The 20,685-nt window shown below is 35.2% G+C and overlaps 1 protein-coding gene across 6 annotated transcripts; it reads right to left on the bottom strand.

Moving 5' to 3' along the window:
* Positions 1-4,052: 4,052 nt before the first annotated feature.
* On the bottom strand, positions 4,053-18,693 carry LOC107863290. Of its 6 annotated transcripts, XR_007053572.1 has the most exons (7): positions 18,478-18,693; positions 17,513-17,669; positions 15,088-15,934; positions 12,954-13,070; positions 12,680-12,804; positions 5,291-5,369; positions 4,538-4,676 (listed from the first exon to the last, which is right to left on the bottom strand). XR_007053572.1 is itself a non-coding variant. In XM_047409341.1 (6 exons), the coding sequence occupies exons 2-6, from the start codon at positions 17,624-17,626 to the stop codon at positions 4,434-4,436; spliced, it is 1,437 nt and encodes a 478-aa protein (XP_047265297.1). In that variant the 5' UTR covers positions 17,627-17,669; positions 18,478-18,691; the 3' UTR covers positions 4,053-4,433. The 6 variants fall into 6 exon arrangements, 5 of the variants coding, with proteins under 5 accessions (XP_047265297.1, XP_016564640.2, XP_047265296.1 ...); XM_047409341.1 differs by lacking the exon at positions 5,291-5,369 and having other exon boundaries at positions 4,053-4,676; positions 12,954-13,066; positions 15,093-15,934; positions 18,478-18,691; XM_016709154.2 differs by lacking the exon at positions 5,291-5,369 and having other exon boundaries at positions 4,053-4,676; positions 18,478-18,690.
* Between the last annotated feature and the right edge of the window lie 1,992 nt (positions 18,694-20,685).

Here is a 20,685-nt window from a genome sequence, read left to right as displayed (position 1 = left end):
GGGTCAAATTTACCCTCAATATGTCATACTTAGGGTCAAATTTACCCTCATTATTAGAAAATATTTTACATATAGCATTCTTTTAATAGAAAGTCGCAAATCAGCGTTAAATGCCCTATTTTTAAAAAATAAAACATACCCTAATCTAATTCGCTTGATCCGACACGAGCCATAAAAAACACTAATAAATATACCCCTCAGTTGTGTTGGTCAAATTTTCCAACAAAATTAAAGTCATTAGATATTTATCAATGCATAACTCATAAAAAATGAATCTGTATCAGTGCAAACACAAACAAATATACCCACTTTGTTCATGGATATGCATCAGTGCAGAGCTCATGAAAAGTGGCACTTAGTAGTTAAACCCAATAAATTAGGCCCACTGAATATTTCTCCGAATGATTGAGTTAAGAGATCTCCATATGTGTCAATCGTGACTCCTCTTTATTCTTATGTCTTTATATACAATTTGAATCTACACAAATTTTTCATCATGTCATTTGCTCAAACTTATGCACTCATTCTAGAATCTAGATGTACATAAAGTTGCATATCAAATTTTGAAATTTCAACATAATTGGACAAGGAGCAGAGTTTGTAATAAACATTTTCTCTAGTCTCATGCTTCTGTATTATCCCATTTCATTTTACTTTTTGTTCACTTGTAAACAACCTATCAATGTTGCACATTGAAAGAGAAGTGTATTTGTTCATTGAAAAAATTTGACCAACATAACTAAGGGAAGAGTCTATTTGTTTATGTATTTTCTGTGGTTCGAATCAGGCGGATTAGATTAGTGTCTTATTTTAAAAAAAAATAGATCATTTAACGTTGATTTGAGATTTTCTGTCAAAAAAAGGATACATGTGAAAAAATTTCTTAACAACGAGGGTAAATTTGACCCCAAAGTATGACATCAAGGGTAAATTTGATCTTAAATTATGACCAAAGGTATATTTAGTAAATTTTTTTCAAAATAGATGGGTAAGTTTAACTTCAAAGTATAACAACGAGGATAAATTTGATTCCAAAGTAAAACAAATGATATATTTAGGTTGCATTTGTTTTTTCTTTTAAGATTCAGACGTCTGAATCTGAATGCACATCTGAATGATTAAGATGTTGTCTCTAGATCTGAAACTGAATGCACATCTGAATGATTAAGATGTTGTCTCTAGATCTGAAACTGAATGATTAAGACTGTTTGTTTTTCAACATCTGAATGTGTAAAAAAATATTATTTGTATATATAATAAAATAAAAAATACAATTCAAATAAAAAACTAATTATATATCAGAAAATTATGTAATTAAGGCTGCATTTGTTTTTTTTAATATTCAGACGTCTAAATCTGAATGCACATTTGAATGATTAAGATGTTGTCTCTAGATCTGAAAACTGAATAATTAAGACTGTTTATTTTTCATCATCTGAATGTGCAAAAAAAATTATTTACATATATAATAAAATTAAAAATACAATTCAAATAAAAAACTAATTATATATCAGAAAAGTATGTAATTTAATACAATAAAAAATATTATTTGATTGAAATTTTTTTTATGTTTGTTAGTGATAGTGCTGATATTTTATAATAGTGGTTGCGGTGATAATAATTGATGTTAGTGATTAGTAATATTAGTGGTGATAGTTGTGATGGTTAGTATTGTATTGACTGTTATGATGGTGGCGGTTGATAGTGGTGGTGGTGGTTGTGATGTGATGTTGCTTGATGTTAGTAGTTGGAAGTGTTGATTGTGATGGCTGAAAAATGAATGCATGATAGTTGACGATGTGTTGATGCTAGTTGGAGATGCTGTTAGTTGTGACGGTGGAGATAGCTGTTAGTAGAGATAAATTATAGCGATAATAGTGATTGAAGTGATGGTAGAGGTGACGTTACTAATGATAATGGTGGTGGTCGTCGAAGAATGTGTGGAGATTGTGATGTATTAGTGGTAGTTAGCAGTGGTGCTAGTTGTGATAGATGAGTTGGTCGATAGTAGGGAATGGATGGTATTTGTTGATGATGGTGGAGGTGTTGACGGCGGTTGTGGTGGTCAGGGGCGGAGCTACACTTAATTTAGGGGTTCATTCGAACTCCCTTCGATAAAAAATTATATTATATATACATGGTTAAAATTATTTTTTATGTATATATAGTAGATGTTGAACCCCCTTTGGTTAGTTCGTAACTTCGTATGTTCACATGTGAACCTCCTTGGTGAAAATCCTGGCTCCACCACTGGTGGCGGTAAATATAATTAGAGTAATAAAGGTAGTAGGTGTGGTAGCGGTTGACAATAGTGGTTGATAGCGATATTTGTTGTCGATGGTGGAGGTGGTTGGTAGTGGTGGGTGGTGGGTGGCAATTATGGCGGTGGCAGAGGTGGTAACTGGTAATTATGAATAGAATGGCATTGAATATTATTCAACACCAGAATACCTCTTCAGACCTATTAAGACTTGATTCTAGATCTGAATGATTGGAACCTATTCAGACCTATTAAGAGCCAAAATCTTAATGAAAAACAAATGCACTTAATGGTCTGAAGTCTGAATCATTCAAATTCAGACCTCTATTAAGTGCTAACAAATGAAGTCTTAATACAACAAAATTATATTATTTGACTGAAAAATTTATGTTTGTTAGTGATACTGGAGACAGGGGCGGAGCTACATTATTTTTGGGGTGCTCCGGCACCCAGTAAACCCAACGCGGAATAGGTATAATTACATAGAAAATATACAAAAATAAGTAGAAAACATATAAAAGCACCCATCAAAATAAAAAGTTAGTTGGGTGCATTGACATTTAGATTGATCCTAAGGTTTTCCACTAGAGCGGTGTCTTGGGTTCAAACCTTGTTGAGACAATCTTTTTACATTTTTTAGCTTTTAAATTTTTTAAGCACCCGCAATCCTTAAATTATGGGTCCGCCACTGACTGGAGATGGTTTATAATGGTGATTACGGTGACAATGATTGATGTTAGTGATTAGTAATATTAGTAGTGATAGTTGTGATGGTTGGTATTATAGTGATGTTATGATGGTGACGGTTGATAGTAGTGGTGGTGGTTGTGATGTGACGTCGTTTGATGTTAGTAGTTGGAGGTGTTGATTGTGATGGCTGAAAAACGAATGCATAATGATTGACAATGTGTTGGTGCTAGTTGGAGATGTTGTTAGTTGTGATGGTGGAGATGATTGTTAGTAGAGATAAATTGTAGCGATGATAGTGATTGAAGTGATGGTAGAGGTGGTGTTACTAGTGTCAACGGTGGTGGCCGTCGAAGAATGTGCGGAGGTTGTGATGTATTAGTGGTCGTAGTTAGCAGTGGTGTTAGTTGTGATAGATGAGTTGGTCGATTGACCGATAGTGATTGATGATGATGGTGCTGTTGACGGCGGTGGTGACAGTAAATATAATTAGAATAAAAAAGGTAGTAGGTGTGGTAGCAGTTGACTATAGTAGTTGGTAGCGATATTTGTTATCGATGATGGTTGTGATGGTGGAGGTGGTTGGTGGTTGACAATGATGGCGGTGACAGAGCTGGTGACTGATGATTATGAATAGAGTGACGGTAAATATTATCCAACATCAGAATACCTATTCACACTTATTAAGACTTGATTCTAGATCTGAATAATTAAGACCTATTCAGACCTATTAAGAGCTAAAATCTTAATAAAAAACAAATGTACTTGATGATCTTCGTTAAATGCAAACAAATGAGCCCTTTGAGCCATTTTCTTCTGAAGTAGAGGGTAAACTTGACCTTTTCCATATTCTTTTTTTAAAAAAAAAAATCACGTAGCGGACAGTAGATGCGCAAGTCACCATGATCGGCTTGATGGGAAGGTGTGATAAATAGACCTTTCGAGGTCGCTTGTGCACTGTCTTCGTGGTATTTACATACATTGTTACTTTTTCCTATCGTAAAGAAGAGTATAACTACTCTACTTCTATTGATACAATTTCAAGGATACCGTGCATGTGTGAGTACAGAAGAAAAAAACATTAACCCTAAAACAGGCGTCATACTTCTTTGAAATTGGACCTCATCAGATAAAAAAAGTTGAGCAAACATGTAACTGTACTCAAAATATTACCGACTTCTATGATAAGAGTTGCGAAAATTACTAGATAGGTTTCTATGAGCCTGAACAGATCTACCCAGGATATCAAATCCCAAGTTTGTCTATGATGAAATGATAATTTGTGAAGAGTATATGAGTAACAGTAGTACATAAAGTGCAGCTTCAAAAAGATAGTACCAAATAGGATATGACCCAGCAAGGCAACAGTTTAAAGTTGTTCAAAAACCAATAATGAGAGACTGGCATAGCTCCTCTTTCATTCCCCCTGTAACTGCTTAAGGTAATAGACTCCAACTAGTTCTTTGGGTATCTTACTTTTGGACTTTCATATTTTGCGTACATCAAATATACATTCCCGCTGATCTACAAGTTGAAAAAGACATTCATTTCCTGGATTCAGGCCATAAGCTGCAGCAACTTGTTTCCATCCACATGTCAAAACATTAAAACGTGATCTACTGTGATAAAAGACAGGCCAGATTCTTTTATCCGGTCCTCTGAGAAAAATAATCATCCTTCCCTGCTTTGCCTTTTTCAGTAAATGTTTTCGCCAGGATTCTGGTAATTCCTGCACAGGCATAAAGGTCTAAATTCAACGAGAGTAAAGAGGGATACACAAACTGGAAAACAAAGAGATTATCAGCCAAGTACAAGCATTTAATTGCAACGAAGAGCGGACTACATTCTCCGACTAAGCAATATGCCTGAAATCACACTAGAAAGAATGATTTATTTTTTGGCTAATTAACACCACTAAACAGAATGTCTAGCGTCCTTTTATTAAAAATAAAAATCTTCAACAACGATAAGTACAAGCAAGAGAGGCTAGGCTTTACCTTACCAATCCTAATGAAGTAGTGAACCTCTACTAATTAACAAGCATGAAGAAAATAAGCGCTAGAGACAACTACGTATTTTTATGATCCACCACAAAGTTTGTAAAGCACTAGAAAAGAATGGCCAGAGTGGTCAGGTGATTTAAAAAATGGAACCTGATTCACATGATGATCAAATTATGGAAGGACTAGGACTCTCAAAAAACAACATAAATGTAGGTCCTAGTTCACGAAAAAATAAGTTCTCCTATTCCGATATGACACTTTCAACAACAACAACAAACCCAGTATATTCCCACCTAGTGGGGTCTGGGGAGGATAGAATGTACGCAGTCCATACCACTACCTCTAAAGAAGTAGAGAGGTTGTTTCCGTGATATGACACTTTCCTCTTTAGATTATAAACCGGAGAATCAGCATATTGTCTGCAGAGAAAAAACAAACAAAATTGTGTCTGCACACGCAAGAATTGATGGAAATCGGCCAGTTTCTTTGATGAAAAAATTATAACAAAAGAGATGTTAATAACCAAATGATTCATGTATTTTGAGAAAATCATGCCTCACAATTATTCAAGGACATCCGCAATAAGAAAACACAATCATTTACTTTAGATTCAAAGAAACAGTGACATCATTGGCATGTTCTGCTTCGCAGGTGCTGAACTTAAAACATAGTTATACTTGATTTAAAGTACGAATAACTGGTTAGTGTGTGTCCAGTGTGATTCCAAGATGCATATTTCAAACAAAATAGAGCTGCAAAAAAAAAAGTTTATCCAAATTCGGTGTATATGTATTTGTCTTTTCCACATCTAAGTTACAAAGTATTCAGTACTTCCACTTCAATCTTCATTAATTTTCAATAACATTTTATAGTGTTAAGCCAAAAAAGGTGTCCTGACAAAACATTATTCCCTCCATAACATCTTATTAAATGCAAAAGTTTGTTGAAAAGAATGTTACAATGCATGCATTTTCAGAGGTTAACTCAAGAAACATATAAACTCAAGCAGTCTACAAGCCAGTATTGGGAAATATTCATAAAGGACCGATAGCATTCATGATGCCATACCTCTATTAAAGGACTTAATGAAGTTCTGGAAGCTAAGGAAATGCAAGAAAATGTTGCAGGCATTCAATGGAAAATTAAGAAGATGCTCTTCCTGGAAGAAGAGCCTAAGAATTGTTAATAAGGCCCCGGTTGGCCATAAGAATTTTACACTATTTTCTGGAAAATTACTACTTTACTCAAAAGCTATTGTTTGGCCTTAAAATTGTCAAATACAACTTGAATTTGTATTTGGAAAAGTGAAAACACCTAAAATACTTGTTTTCACTTTTTTTCATTTCACTTTTTAGTTATATTTAAACACCTTAAATTCTAAAGTCTCTCCGAAAAGATATGGCCAAATAGAACTCCAACTCTAAAAATTCCAAAAAAAGTGAATTTTTATTTTATTTTCATGGCCAAATGCCCAATAAGAGGGGGGCTAAGTGCTACACGTAATTCATGGTTTAAGTCCAAGCTCGAAGGGAGGAAGATCGGAACCCATAAAGAACAAAAAGCAAGCCCAAATGGGAATGATAAGGGACACGATACGAAACACAAACCAACCAAGAACAACAAGAGAACATCAAGAACAAGATACAAAAACAAATGCAATAAGATGAAGGGATAGATAAGATGGCATAAGAAGTTACGAAGAAAGAAGAACCAAACCATATATTAAACGATAAGACCCTTAAACTCGCAACAACAAACACCAATCTTCTTACGGTGACCGTTAAGGGAATCAACTCCACCTTACAACCACCGTTTCTAAGCAAAGATCAATAATAGTTTTTCCAAGCCCCACACTTAGGGTGTTACACTCTCAAAGAGAGAAGAAGTCTTTCACATATTCATCATTCAAAAGCTAAAGAGAAAAGACCTAAAAGAGACTATATATATATAGCCTTATGACAAAATGGAAGACAAAATGTCTCCAATACCCTTAATGAGATGGGGCGGTTATGGAGTGTTACTTGGACAAGGCTAAGTGACCAAAATGCCCTTAATGAAGGGCAAAACCGTAAGTCCTCAATCTTCAACGCTCCAAGCAATCTTCCACACGCGGGATTGCTCTTTGGTGTACTCAAATCGGCCCCTCCATGTAGGATCCCATGTCCTCAATGCGACCAAAGCTTGATGCCCTATGTACTGACTTCGAATGATGTCATCGAAAGCTAAGGCAACCATTTGACCCGTATCATCCTCCCCTTCTTGAAAAGGATTCGACCTCGAATCCAAACCTTGCAAAACCAAAGAAAGGACAACCAAATACAAACTCCTCATGGCATGAGGGTTAGGGTTAGCACGACAAATCATCTCAACATACCAAGGTTGCACATATTTAAAATATAACCAAGGATCCTTCGAACTAAATATTAAATGCTCTGAAAAATGCTCAAAGGATTTGGTTACGGGAATCACCAAGAGATAAAGAAGCTACAAGGGTCTTAATGGCATCACTCGGTCCAAAAGGTAGAATTAGGATCGTTGAGCCGCAAGACACAATTGCCTTTTTATCTTTTCAAGAGACCACCAAGGGTGGTGATTCAATTGGTTCTAAAGTCCACGAGATCCATATAGCACTACTACTCACACAAGTGGACTTACCAACAAATTTCCTACCTCTACATAAAACAAATCCAAAACTAGTATGGACGTCATCATAGGCAAAGAGGTAGTATAGGAAGGAATCAAGTGTAGAAACATACACGAATGAAGACAAACCAATTAAGCACATACACCTTCCTTCTTGCAAACAAATAAGCAACTCGGCATCCACAAGTTGATATTCACGTAACTCAAACACAAGTGTGTCAAGGAAGGATGCGCATTTACAAACATTATCCCAAGGAGTCAATGACACCTTTGCCCTTGGGTTTTCAAGAAGGAATACACATTCCTTACCCTTAAGAGTACTCTCATCTTTCAAAAAAAGATTTCCATCTTTACGAGGAATATTGTCACACCATAGTGGATTAGCATATCAGCTATAGACTTCAAGGCAATCTATTCCATCATTTCCTCCACTAGATTCCTTAGGAGTGTGTATATCATCTTCAAACAAGACATTATACCTAAAGAGAGCATGATCTATCTCATGGGCAGATTTGGAACAAGAAAGTTCTTCACTCTCTAAAAGATCAATATCAAGTTTCAAAGAGGTTTTAAGTACAAGATTATCTCAAGAATAACTCTCAGGTTCACTCCCATTTTGTTGACCAAAATTTTCAAGTACTTCATTCACTTGAGTTATATTAATCACATCACACATGTACTCAAGTGGTGGACAATTTTCACAAATAAGTCGATCAACACCAATTACACAAGACGATGTACTTCCATTCAACATATAGGCTTCAACACTAGGTGGACATAAATTGATTTTACAAGAAGAGTCAATTTGGTCATCAATAGGATCAACTAGTGTATCCACACTCACAACATGTACATCATCAACAAGAGGCAATGAATCATTAGACTCACAAGTAAGTAAGCTACTACTCACACTCAATGGGCTACTACCCATACAATTATCATTCACATGCACAAAAGTGTAAGAGTTAGCTATTTTACCTTGAAGTTCTTGAGTAAACTCTCCTTTGCCGTGTTGTGAAGGTCCTCCACAAGCTTGGGCAGCAACTTCACTTCAGCATTGCTCTCCTTCACTTGTCATGTCGGTACCTACACAAATGTCCTTAGAAATAGAAGGACAAACAACATTAGCTCGGTTAGGTGGCAATCCCCTCACTTCGCTCCATACCACCTCTCCTTTTTCTACTCTCGGATTACCACCTTCCACACCCTTACTCCTCTCAATCTTTTGTCTCTCATCATCACTCGGATTGGAGTAGGTGAGCACTTCTCTTTGCGGCCCGGGCAGAATGTACGTCACGAGGCGATTTCCCCATCGGTCTCTTACAACATTAGGCCAATTTTGCACATTTGGGACTTTATGTTGTGCAAACCAATCGGCACCCAAGCTCACATGACCGTAGGTTATGGGAAAAAGATCGCACCACACCTCCTCATGGTAATCAAATTGGGAGAAAACAACTTTTATCCTCTCGGTAACCTTAAACCCGTCCAAAAAGTATGGAACAAGTAAAGGCTCTCGAAACAATCCCAAGTAGTCAACCATGGATGGAAGGATGTAGTTTCTATAGTACCTATCATTTAATACAACGAGGCAGCCCGGTATCCCACAAATGGTCACCTTTCCGGAGTGTACACTCCTCGAATAAACATTGTAAGGCATATGATTACCCGTTGGTTTTGGAGATGCATACCCTCTTCTTCTCGTGGGACAACCTCTACTATAGCTACGATAACCATTCACACCATGTCGATCTTGATAAGAAGTACTACAAGGTGAAGAAAATGAATTTTCACACTTCTCACATGTACTCTCATTATAGCTCTCATAAGCTTTGTGAATGAAAGGTTTATACCTAACACCAAATCTAGGTTCGGAATGGGAAGTGTAAGACTCCTCACATGCCCCAACTTCATCACAAAAACCATCACGAGGTCCTACATCATCTCCATATCCCCCACAAGCGCTAGGCACTTCATTCTCCTCATTTTCTCCCCTAAAACCATGACCCTCAAATCTGCCCAAGTTTTGATCATGGCTATTTTCATAGCTCCCACAATCTCCCTCAACTTCATAGCCATAAAATCCCTCACTACAATCATAGTCTCCCATGTTGTAGTCACAATAATCCCCGGCTATCGAAGACATGTTCCCCTTATATCACCTTTTAAACCTACAAAAAGAACAAACAAGATTAGTAGTTAAAGCTCCTCTCCAACACTCATATACACTCACCTTTGTGATTCTCACAATCGGAGCGGCGAATATTGAAAGTTACTTATACTCCGGTAGTCAATAAGGTGTCAATCACTACTTAGCGGCCGGAATAGATTCTTGTTTGATCGACTCAAGACACAAAATAGAAAATTCTACTTACGAACTTAACACAAAGAAGTTCAACGAATCCAAACAAGAAAAGCACATAAAGAACGAAAACACGAAAAAAAAAAAAAGCAAACTCAAACAACTAATTCACAATCTAGTAGGTGATTACTAGTTGCTAATTAGCACTAGACTCAAGAAATGAAAGTAAGGAAACAAAGAAAAGAAACTTAGAAATCTGAAATTTTAAGCTTAAGGTTGTTTTTGGAGGGTGATGACATGGCAGTTTGGTGGCATGGCAATTTGGTGACGTGGCAATTTGCAATTTGAATTGGTCAAATTTTAATTTGGAATGGTGAAAATCAGCTTTGGGAGGGAAACAACAAGATTCGGAGCCTTTTTTTTTATTATTTCAAAAAGGTTCGACTTCCTTGCACCCTTTTGGCAAGACACCTTTTTGAAAGGTTGTTGGCTCTTTCCTCTTTTGTTAGTCTTGGAATAAGCTCTTACTCTCTTTTGGTAAACAAATCTTTTGAAAGCCCTTTTGGTAAACAAAACTTTTGAAAGCCCTTTTGTCCCCTTTCCTTTTTAGATGTCTTGGGATTGTGTCTTTCAAGACAAATACAAAACCATACTCCTTTCTTCACCCTTTTAGATCAAACCACTCCCTTTTGAATGTTCTTGCTCAACAATACATGAAGAACAACAAGAACATTCAAGAATGGAAACCAACCCAAATGAGCTCCAAATTGAATGATTTTTGTTTCTTTTAGCTCACATTGAACTCCACAACAACAACACGTTTCAAACCCACATCCTCAACAACAAACATTAACAACACACTTTCAAGCCATCAATCCTCAAAAAACAACCATCAAAGTTCAAGAACAACTCAGAAATGGCTCAAAATTCGAATCTTGACTCTTTTAGTGTTAGTGAAGAAGGGGCTAACACTAGAAACAACTAAAACACATATAAAAATTTCCTAAATCTAAGATACAAATTTCGGCCTAGACACCAAAAACGGGACAGAATGTTTCTTTTTGGATTTTCGATTTTTCAACACCTTTTTTTTGTGATTTTCGAGTTAACAAGCCCAAGATTGATTCTGTAGGAACGAAATCAATCCTTGCTCTGATACCAAATGATAAGGGACGCGATATGAAACACAAACCAGCCAAGAACAACAAGAGAAAACCAAGAACAAGATACAAAACAAGCACGGGCAGCAACACAAAGAATCCGAGAATAAGAAGATGAGACACAAACACACAAATGCAATAAGATAAAGCAATAGATAAGATGATAAAAGAAGTTATGAAGAAAGAAGAACCAAACCGTGAATTAAACGACAAGACCCTTAAACTCGCAACAACAAACACCAATCTTCTTACAGTGACCGCTAAGGGAATCAACTCCACCTTACAACCACAGTTTCTAAGCAAATATTAATAATGACTTTTCCAAGCCCTACACTAATGGCTTTTCCAAGCCGTACACTAAGGGTGTTACACTCTCAAAGAGAGAAGAAGTCTTTCACATATTCATCATTCAAAAGCTAAAGAGAAAAGACCTAAAAGAGACTATATATATAGCCTTATTACATAATGGAAGGCAAAATGACTCCAATACCCTTAATGAGGTGGGGCAGCCATGGAGTGTTACTTGGACAAGGCTAAGTGACCAAAATGCCCTTAATGAAGGGCCCAAAACCGTGAGTCCTCAATCTTCAATGCTCCAAGCAATCTTCCACACGCGGGATTGCTCTTTGTTGTACTCAAATCGGCCGCTCCATGTAGGATCTTGTGTCCTCAATGCGACCAAAGCCTGATGCCCCACGTACCGACTTCGAATGATGTCATCGAAAGCTAAGGCGACCATTTGACCCGTATCAGGGGATGAATTACATGCCCAAGTGGCTGGAAATTCACACCCAAAAGAACTAAAATTTAACGTGTATTTGTTTGGTCCAAGAATTGCCACTTATTTTGTTAGGTTGTTTTGGAAAGTGTGACAATAATTTTACAAGTTTTCTTAGTTTAATGTTTCCTAGTTAGGTTTTACTAAGTATTATTTCTATAAAAGTAGAATTTGATTCTCATGATGTCAAGGAAAGGGGTGCACAATCTGCCCCTATATATGAGTCCTTTAAGTTTTTTGGACACAACATTATTATTAATATTATTGAGAGATTATTTTCTTTACACAACTTCAAAATTTTTCTTTTAAATAACCATGGTGTCGAGGTGAGCTTGCACGCCCCTCAACTAATGTATCGACTACTTGAACTCTCACTCTTGTTGGTGAGGTTTCAATTCCCCACATTGTAGTTCCCTCCCCAATCCCCTTCCCCCAATTTCAAATTTTAAAAAAAATTGGGATTTATCATATAACCTTCAAAGAACGAGGTAAGAATATCTTCTTTGCTTATATTTATGGTTCTTACTTGATTAATTGAAGAAGATAATTAATTATATGCAAATTATTGTCTTTAATTGTTGGATTAGAAGGTCTAGATCACTTTCATCTAAGCTCTTGAATTGAATTAACTAGTAAATATGATTAGCCCTAACAACTAATTAGGTCTACTACAATCAATTAGGGTCTTTTATAATTAAAAATTTTGAATCTTTGTATTTTTCGCATCCACATTATTTTCTTGTTTTTTCATTGAAATAACCTGATTCTTATCAAAACCACATCAAAGAGTAAGAATATTGCAATGCACCAAAATGACGGAAGGAATGATATTTAAACAAGGTTTACCAGAAAATCTCGGCCATCAATCTCCAGCAAACATGAATAGTTGACTGCATTTAGGGATGGTGCATCTCTTGAATCAGCAGGCTCACATTTGATGACTTTTTGATTACCATTTGCATACTCTCCTCCTGAATTTTGTTCATAACAAACAGCAACAAGATGCTCAAAATCAGTTCGAAGCACAAAATCAACATGCAAATGGCCATGGACAGTAATGAAAAAGAAAACCAGATTAAATAAGCTGTAAAGATATACAAGAATGAAATAAAAAGCATACCGTGTATTGCTCTAGCAGGAGAAAATGCTTCTGTTGCTATATCCTCTAATTCTTTCTTGATTACTCTTGCTTCCCTGGCTTCCTCTAATTCTTTCTTGATTACTCTTGGTTCCCTAGCTTCATGTGCCAAAAAAATATCACCATGTAAAATCCAATAAAGTCATTATAAGGATGTCTACTTCTACTAGCCGATCAAGTGTAGCTCAAGCTTGAGAAGTTTGATCAAGCCTAAATTAAAACCAGCACTTTCATGTCAAAAACTCTTAATTCCTGCAATGCAATTTAACTAACACAGCAAGGAAAAGAGAGCATGATTGTTTAGGCGGAGTTAGTCGCATCTATCTCCCAAATGAATAGCCGAAATTGATAGTCCCTTTCTATACCCAGTAGCAATTGCTTCCTCATGGTACTGGTCTTAGCTAATCCCTACCGCATCAGAGTCAGTACTGTTGATTCGAAGCTCATGCAAAGCCTCAGTGACTATGTTCAGGGATGCGACTGAACATAGTACCACCTTAGCACCAAATACCAACATAACCGTACTTTAGTCTAAAGACTCCCACTTTTTACCTGTATCATCTTCTCCTCCGATCCAGGCCACAAAAGATGCACTTTGGATATGTGATTGGATTCACAATGGGTAAAGGTTTTGCTTCTATCTTGGAAGCAGAAAGATGGTCACAAAGTGCTGAAAGAAAGCGGGATGTAAGCTGGTGAGGGGGCAGGTATAGCCTCAGGGGCTTGTAAGGGGCACGTGTGATAGAAAAGGCTGGTCATTTGGGATGGCCAATGTCCTATACGGAGGACGTGATAAGTACGACCAATAAAGTAGGAATCAAATCACAAGCTAGCACATATATTGGAAACTCTGTAGTAATAAATCCTACAATTTCAAATGGAATAATTAATCTTAATATCTCCAAAATAAACAACAAATCCAGTACTCAAACAAATTTCAATCATAATTTCTAATTGGAGAAGAAAGAAACAAAAAGATGGACTAATGGCAGGAAAAGTTTCTGTAAGAATAGTTCGCAGTGGAGGCCACCGAAATGGACCAAAAAGAAGTTAGGTTTGTTAGAACGGTTACCAAGAAGAAACACAGTGCATTTCGTGAATCATTCCCAAAAAAAACCTGATGTTACTGAAGAAGTCATTGGAAAGAGGAATTGTGCAGCAGGTACGTCACAAAAAAGAGGTAAAAATGGTAAAACTGAAATGAAGCAAAACGACGACAGAATCGACAGTGTGAGATGCTGGTAGTAGACGCTACTTAAGTTTCAACCAATATCATGAAGACTCTGCTACCAAGTAAAGAGAAACTTTCAATGAAATTGGATGTCAATATATAAGAGAGTTCCTTATACACGTAAAAGCAAGTTTCCTGAGGAATTCCAGATTGTTGTTACATCACTAGTAAGGATATTGTACACAATGTTCACTAGTAAGGATATTGTACACAATGTTCTTAATCATTCTCCCGATGATCAAATAAACAAATTTACAACTTCAACAATAAATAGAATTACAAAAAAAAAAAAAAAAATTGCCTTGACGGAAGCAATAAATCATGAAATAGATACTGATGTACATAAGTGTTCAAAAGAAATCTTTGAGTTAAATATGGAAGGTAGAAATGACATTTTTACCAGAGGATATTTGAGATAATGAGGAGTACTGGGAGAAGAGATGATATTAGTTTTAGAAGCTGATGAGTGAAGAGCAAATTAGGGACCTCCAGGATCCAACACATACACTAAGGACAGTAATGCGATAGGGTATACAATTAATCAACAAAATGAAAAAAAAAAAAAAAAGCATTGTTGTGCTCACAAGCTTACAAAGTTGAGCTTTATGGCACCTTATTGCGACCTGAGACTGCATTTACATAAGGAATTGGACCTTGGGTCTAACTCAAGCCAAAAGCTAGCTCATTATGGAAGGATTGCAGTCTATGTGGTACTCCAATTTTGGTCAGCTCAAGACTGAGGTCAAATCAACATAGTGTCGACAAAACCAATCTTCAGCTGAGCCCTCACACCACAAATTCATAGCCCTAATATGTATATTCAAGACAAACACAGCAAAAAAAAAAAAAAGAATCCTAACAATTTGTTGTGAACAGAAAGCTTACGAAACTGAGATACTTCGTAGGAATTCTTATATTTTGGACCCAGTGGTGGAATATCCTCTGCTAGCGGTGGAACATCCTCTGCTGGTCTACTAACCATATTGGTTGCCTTGATTCCAGCCTCAAGCTGTGACAACAGTGCTTCTGAATTTAACTTCTTGTTCTCTAAATTTAAATTTGGTTCTGTTTTTGATCTTGAATTGGTATCAACATGATTATCATTTCCATTGTTACCTTTTAAGGGACTGCTAATTCCTTCTTCAACAGGTTTGCTTGCTGGCATCTCAAAACTTGACAGATGCAAGCACAACCTGTCATCTTCTTGATCATATTGAGTATTTTTATCAATCACACAAAATGATTCATCCACATGTATAGCTGAATGCACTGACCATCCCTTCTCAGTGACAGTATCAACATTTACTGCAAAGTTGACAATATTTGGCTTGTATGTGGCCTTTTCAGACTCTAATGCAGCCGATAATCTACTCTTTTTCTTGACTGAATCTATAGCAGTTGTTTGAAGCAGCTCAACGGGGTTAGTTGCTTCTAGGTAAGTTCTTGCTCTTTTTCTTCCTTTGCCAACGTCACTGCAGAACTTGATTTTCTCACAAGCGCTTGTTCCAAATATTTGAACAATGAAGTGCTTATCCTGAACATAGTGGAAAACCAAGAACTCGCCCACTTTCAGACCATGTTCTGATGAAAATTCAGGCCACCCCTGTTTGATTGCAAGTGAACCACCATGCTTACACACTCTTACCCTCCATCGCCGTCCACTTGAGTCCTCCAAATAAGTCTTCTGATCAGTCAGGTGTGAAACTGATCGAGCAAACTTTGGGGGAAAATGCTGAAAAGATGTTGCAGAAATTAGAACTAGAAATACCACATATTGATGGATAACTCAAATGCTAAGCTAATGAAGCAGGTTTACGACCATATCCTTGGAAATCTTCTGAATTTTGGATGTTACAATTGTTTGTAACATGGATCTCACAGAGAAGGTTAGAGTAACTAATGCTTTTATGCAAGATATTTTCAGTAGAACATAAAACATGAAATTGGTTTGTTATCTGCATTATCACCACCAGAGACCACATTGCAGTTCACTACAACAAATTAAGCTTCACAAATATGCATATATCTTAATGCTACTGTTTAAGTATATTCCTTTAAGAATCTTCAAAGTTTAATAAATGATTTATGATCTGCACACTAAAAATTTGACAGGAGGTCAAGCAAGCTCCGAAAGATCAATCCAAACATAATTTCAACTTTAATGTATTTACAGGATTTTCAAGTACATAAAAAGAAGATACAGATTCACATGGTGAGTGAATGGAAAGGCTTGATAAAATGCTCTGCAACGAGCAAAGACTGTCTGAGATGAAGAAGGTTCATGACCTATGGCAGGTCCGAATGCTAAGGTAGCTCATAAGCAGACTTTTTCTTTCTAAAATTTATGAGCATGAAGCATTTCATTTTTGTGTTGAGCTCTTTGAAAAATTGAAAGTGGCCTTTAAAATCCTTCAAGCACAGTACAAAAACAACACACCCAGTGTATTCCAACAAAGTTGGGTCTCGGGAGGGTAAATTGTACGCAATCCATACAACTACTTTCAAGCAGAGTGACTTTAAGTAATATAAAGCATATCTTCCTTTTCCCTGGGAAAGTTAATGAGAATCTTAATACATATTGTAGACGCAATAGCTCATGAGAAAAATTCAAGAATTCTTTCCAGTTAATCCTTTGAAAACAAGATGCTTAGGAACTCACAAGCATTTCGCATGACTTATGAATTCTAAAACTTAAACAGCTACCACAAAATTTAACCAACCTGTATCATGATCATTATCAATGGCATAGATATATACCTGTAAGGTAACTTATATTAGCAAATTCAAGTGGTTGAAAATTTCTTGTATTTTATACACAGACGAGCATACGGTTGAAAGGAAGATCAGACAGATAAAATTATACTCAGTTGAGCAAAAGGATGTCACCTACAAGTAGACAATTAACTACAAGAATAACTAATTACAAAGGCATAATACATAAATATGCCCTTTAACTTGCCCTCAAATCACATCTATGACCTCCAACTTTGGGTGTGCACAAGTAGGCACTTAAACATGTACAAAGCTGAGCAAGTAGACACACACGCCCTATGTGGCATAATACGCGTAGGACGCCATGTAAAACAAAAACTGATCACGTAGGACGCCACATATGACATATGTGTCTACTTGTTCACCTTTACACAAGTTTAAGTGCCTACTTGTGCAAACTCAAAGTTGGAGGTCATAGATAAGATCTGAGGCCAAGTTAGAGGGCATGTTTATGTATTGTGTCAATCACAAATATGTTGATAACAAATACTTTAAAATAAGTAGAGAAAACAAGTGTATACAAGGAATCACACTTTACCAGAACTTTTAAGAAACTTTTGTCAATCATTACTTTAAAGAAAGAAATAACCCCCTTTCCATGTATCAACCGGCAGTCCTTGCACCCATCACATGCTTTGTTCTCGCGTTGCATCTCCTCCCTATACAGAGTATGCTTTTCCAGAAACTTTTAAATCCTACAAAAGTATATGAAAGTATCGACTAGAAGTTTAAGTTTAGAAAATAATATTAATTAAAAGAACAGATGAAATGGTGAACCAAGGCATATTAAGATGTTAAAAAAAATAAATGATGTAACACTATCTAGGCAACTTATTAAGGTTCAACATGATGGTCATCACCCTTTTGCAAATTCTATCGACTACCTTTGAAAAGAAAAGGGCAGTCTCATACACTTAAGCTCCCGCTATGCACAGGTCCGGGAAGGGCCGAACCACAAGGTTCTATTCTACACAGCCTTACCTTACCTTACCTTATGCAAGAGGCTGTTTCGATGGCTTGAACCCCTGATCTACTAGTCACACAGCAACGACTTTACCGGTTACTCCAGACTTCCTTTCGACTACCTTTCAGTTTTCAAGAATAGATCTACGTAGCTAGTGTCATAGGAGCAAATGGATCATTATGCACGCTGCTACACAACAAGTAGAACCTATAGATGCAGAAGCAACTAACAAAGGGGAAAAATCAAAATTTCACACGGACAATAATTTTATTAAAAAAATATTTTATATTTTCTTAACAGATAATAGTTTGAACCTTGAGCAACAATAATTAATGAGGTAACATAACAATGTCCCTTCAATTTCCAAGGATAGTGTCTCACTGAAATCGGTTACATGCATGTTCTGTGTAGTCAAGTAAGGCTAACAATCGAAGCAGAAAATTTTAAATGTAGCCAGGCATGATCCTTACAACCCATCACCTAAATCAGATATTATAACATGTTTCTACATAACCACATTACAAAATCTTGGGTATTACCTGTTGAGAGCAGCTAAAAATCAAAGAAAAATATGCATATTTCTAGTGTGATACACACATGGAGAGGAGCATAAACAGAAGAAACAGTAAAGTGAGAGCAAACAAAACTGTTGGTTGGAAAATGGAAACAACTTTTTCTAAGTTGCAGAGCTTGCAATGTCCTAAAATTAGCCCTTTTCGTTCGTTTTATTAATTTGTCATGTACTACTACATTAAGGAACTTTGTGTGGGAAAATAGATACACACAGTGCAGTACAGTCAATCATGACTCATGAGTCAGCATCAGTAAGGTTCTGATAGATCTTTATGTTTATGTATTGGGGACTGGTCATTACACTTGTACAAATTTTATTAGCTGGGAAAACTGGCGGGGGGAGAGAATTTGTTTTCAAGTTGGAAATGTTATTCGGAAATTAGATTTGTGTATGAATATAATATAAATTCAAAAATTAGATTTATGCTGTATTTATTTATTTCAATTTGTTTGATCTGTTTGTATTTTTAACGTATCTTACACGTGTAATATTTAATTATTTAAAATTAAAATAATATTATCTAGAATATTTTAGTGAAATGTAAAAAGTTTAACTTACTTTACAAGGATCTTCACATTTTAATATAATAATGCAAGCACATATATATTTGGGAAAAGACAGAAATGACATTTTCAATTAAACTATTTCCACGAAAATAGCCATGAAATTTAAATTTCACTTTCTATCCATTTCAATTTATTGGCTTGTTCTATACCGTTTCTACATATCTTCTATACAGTTTCTATACATATCTTATACATATAAATATTCCATACGAAAATTATACAGTTTTGATACACAATTTATACAATAATTATACTTTTTTTTTACACATTTTATACAATAATTATATAATTTTTATACACTTTCTATATATTTTTTATATATATTTTATACAAACACATATTTGATACATATATCTTATATAGATACATATTTTATATAACAATTATATCGTTTTTATATAATTATATTTAATTATTATTTCTAAACAATAAAAAAAAAGCAGAATATCTTTTCAGTTAAAAAATTTATAGCAAAAGAAAAACTAAAATATTTTTAAAAGGGTCGAATGACCCAAATTGAAAACTGTATCAGTATTGTATATGAACTGCATCAGTATTGTATATGGACTGTATCTGAACTACGTGAGCCAAAATGACCCAAATTAGAAAATGTCTGTAAAGTAAAAATAGTATATCCGACTGACCACTTTTTGAAAAGATATCAAACTTGGGCTATTTATTTTAAAAAGTGCTATAGAGTGTCATTTTTCCTATAGATTTTATTACTAGAAGTTTAAGTGGTTGATCATATATTTTACCGCCAGAAGTTTCAAATGGTTGATCAATCATCACTTTTGGATTTGTTATGCACTATCTTTTTCCCGCAGAGGCTAAGAAAAATGCATCAATTTAAATCATATCTGTGGTACAATTATTTTTTTCTTTTTTTCTATATTTCAAATATTTTCTTGTTTTTAAAGTCAAATTTTTACAAAATAATTGATCACATTCTTGTTACGTACTTAAAACTTTTAAAATTTTGAACTTCTTAAATTTTTCTCATTCTAACGTTTTATATTTATTTCTAGATTTTTCAAATCTTCTTAAAAATCAAATTTAGTTGATTTGAAATTTTTAAACTAATGAAAAAAGTTTTAGTTGTCATTAATGCTAATGACTTCTAATAAAGAAAGATTTTACCATAAATATGTTTATTTAATTTTCAACACTTATCAGATGTCATTAATGCTAATGACTTCTAATAAGGAAAGATTTACCATAAATATGTTTATTTAATTTTCAACACTTAAATATTAGAAAAACTCATTAATTCTGATGACTTCTAATATAGAAAGGTTTTACCATAAATATATTTAATTAATTTTTAACTCTTAAATATTAGAAATAAATAGTGAAAAGACGCTTTTGTTTAAAGTAAAGACTTTTAATAAAGGACAAAAAGTTCAAAGAATATTTCTAAGGGCCTTCACACTTTTAATATACTAGTTTAGGTGTATGCGCTTCGCCCGTGTATCTCACTTTAATGAATTCAAATATTACACTATACAATTAAAACAATATAGTTAAACCTAATCTTTACCTAAAAAAAATTTCAAAGCCGATCGACATTCATCGACTATATGTAAATTGAAATAAAATAATATGAT

Source organism: Capsicum annuum, chromosome 3 (genome assembly GCF_002878395.1).
Source record: "Capsicum annuum cultivar UCD-10X-F1 chromosome 3, UCD10Xv1.1, whole genome shotgun sequence".
Taxonomy (NCBI): domain Eukaryota; kingdom Viridiplantae; phylum Streptophyta; class Magnoliopsida; order Solanales; family Solanaceae; genus Capsicum; species Capsicum annuum.
Note: the sequence above shows the minus strand (reverse complement) of the source record. Positions and strands in the feature narration are given on the sequence as shown.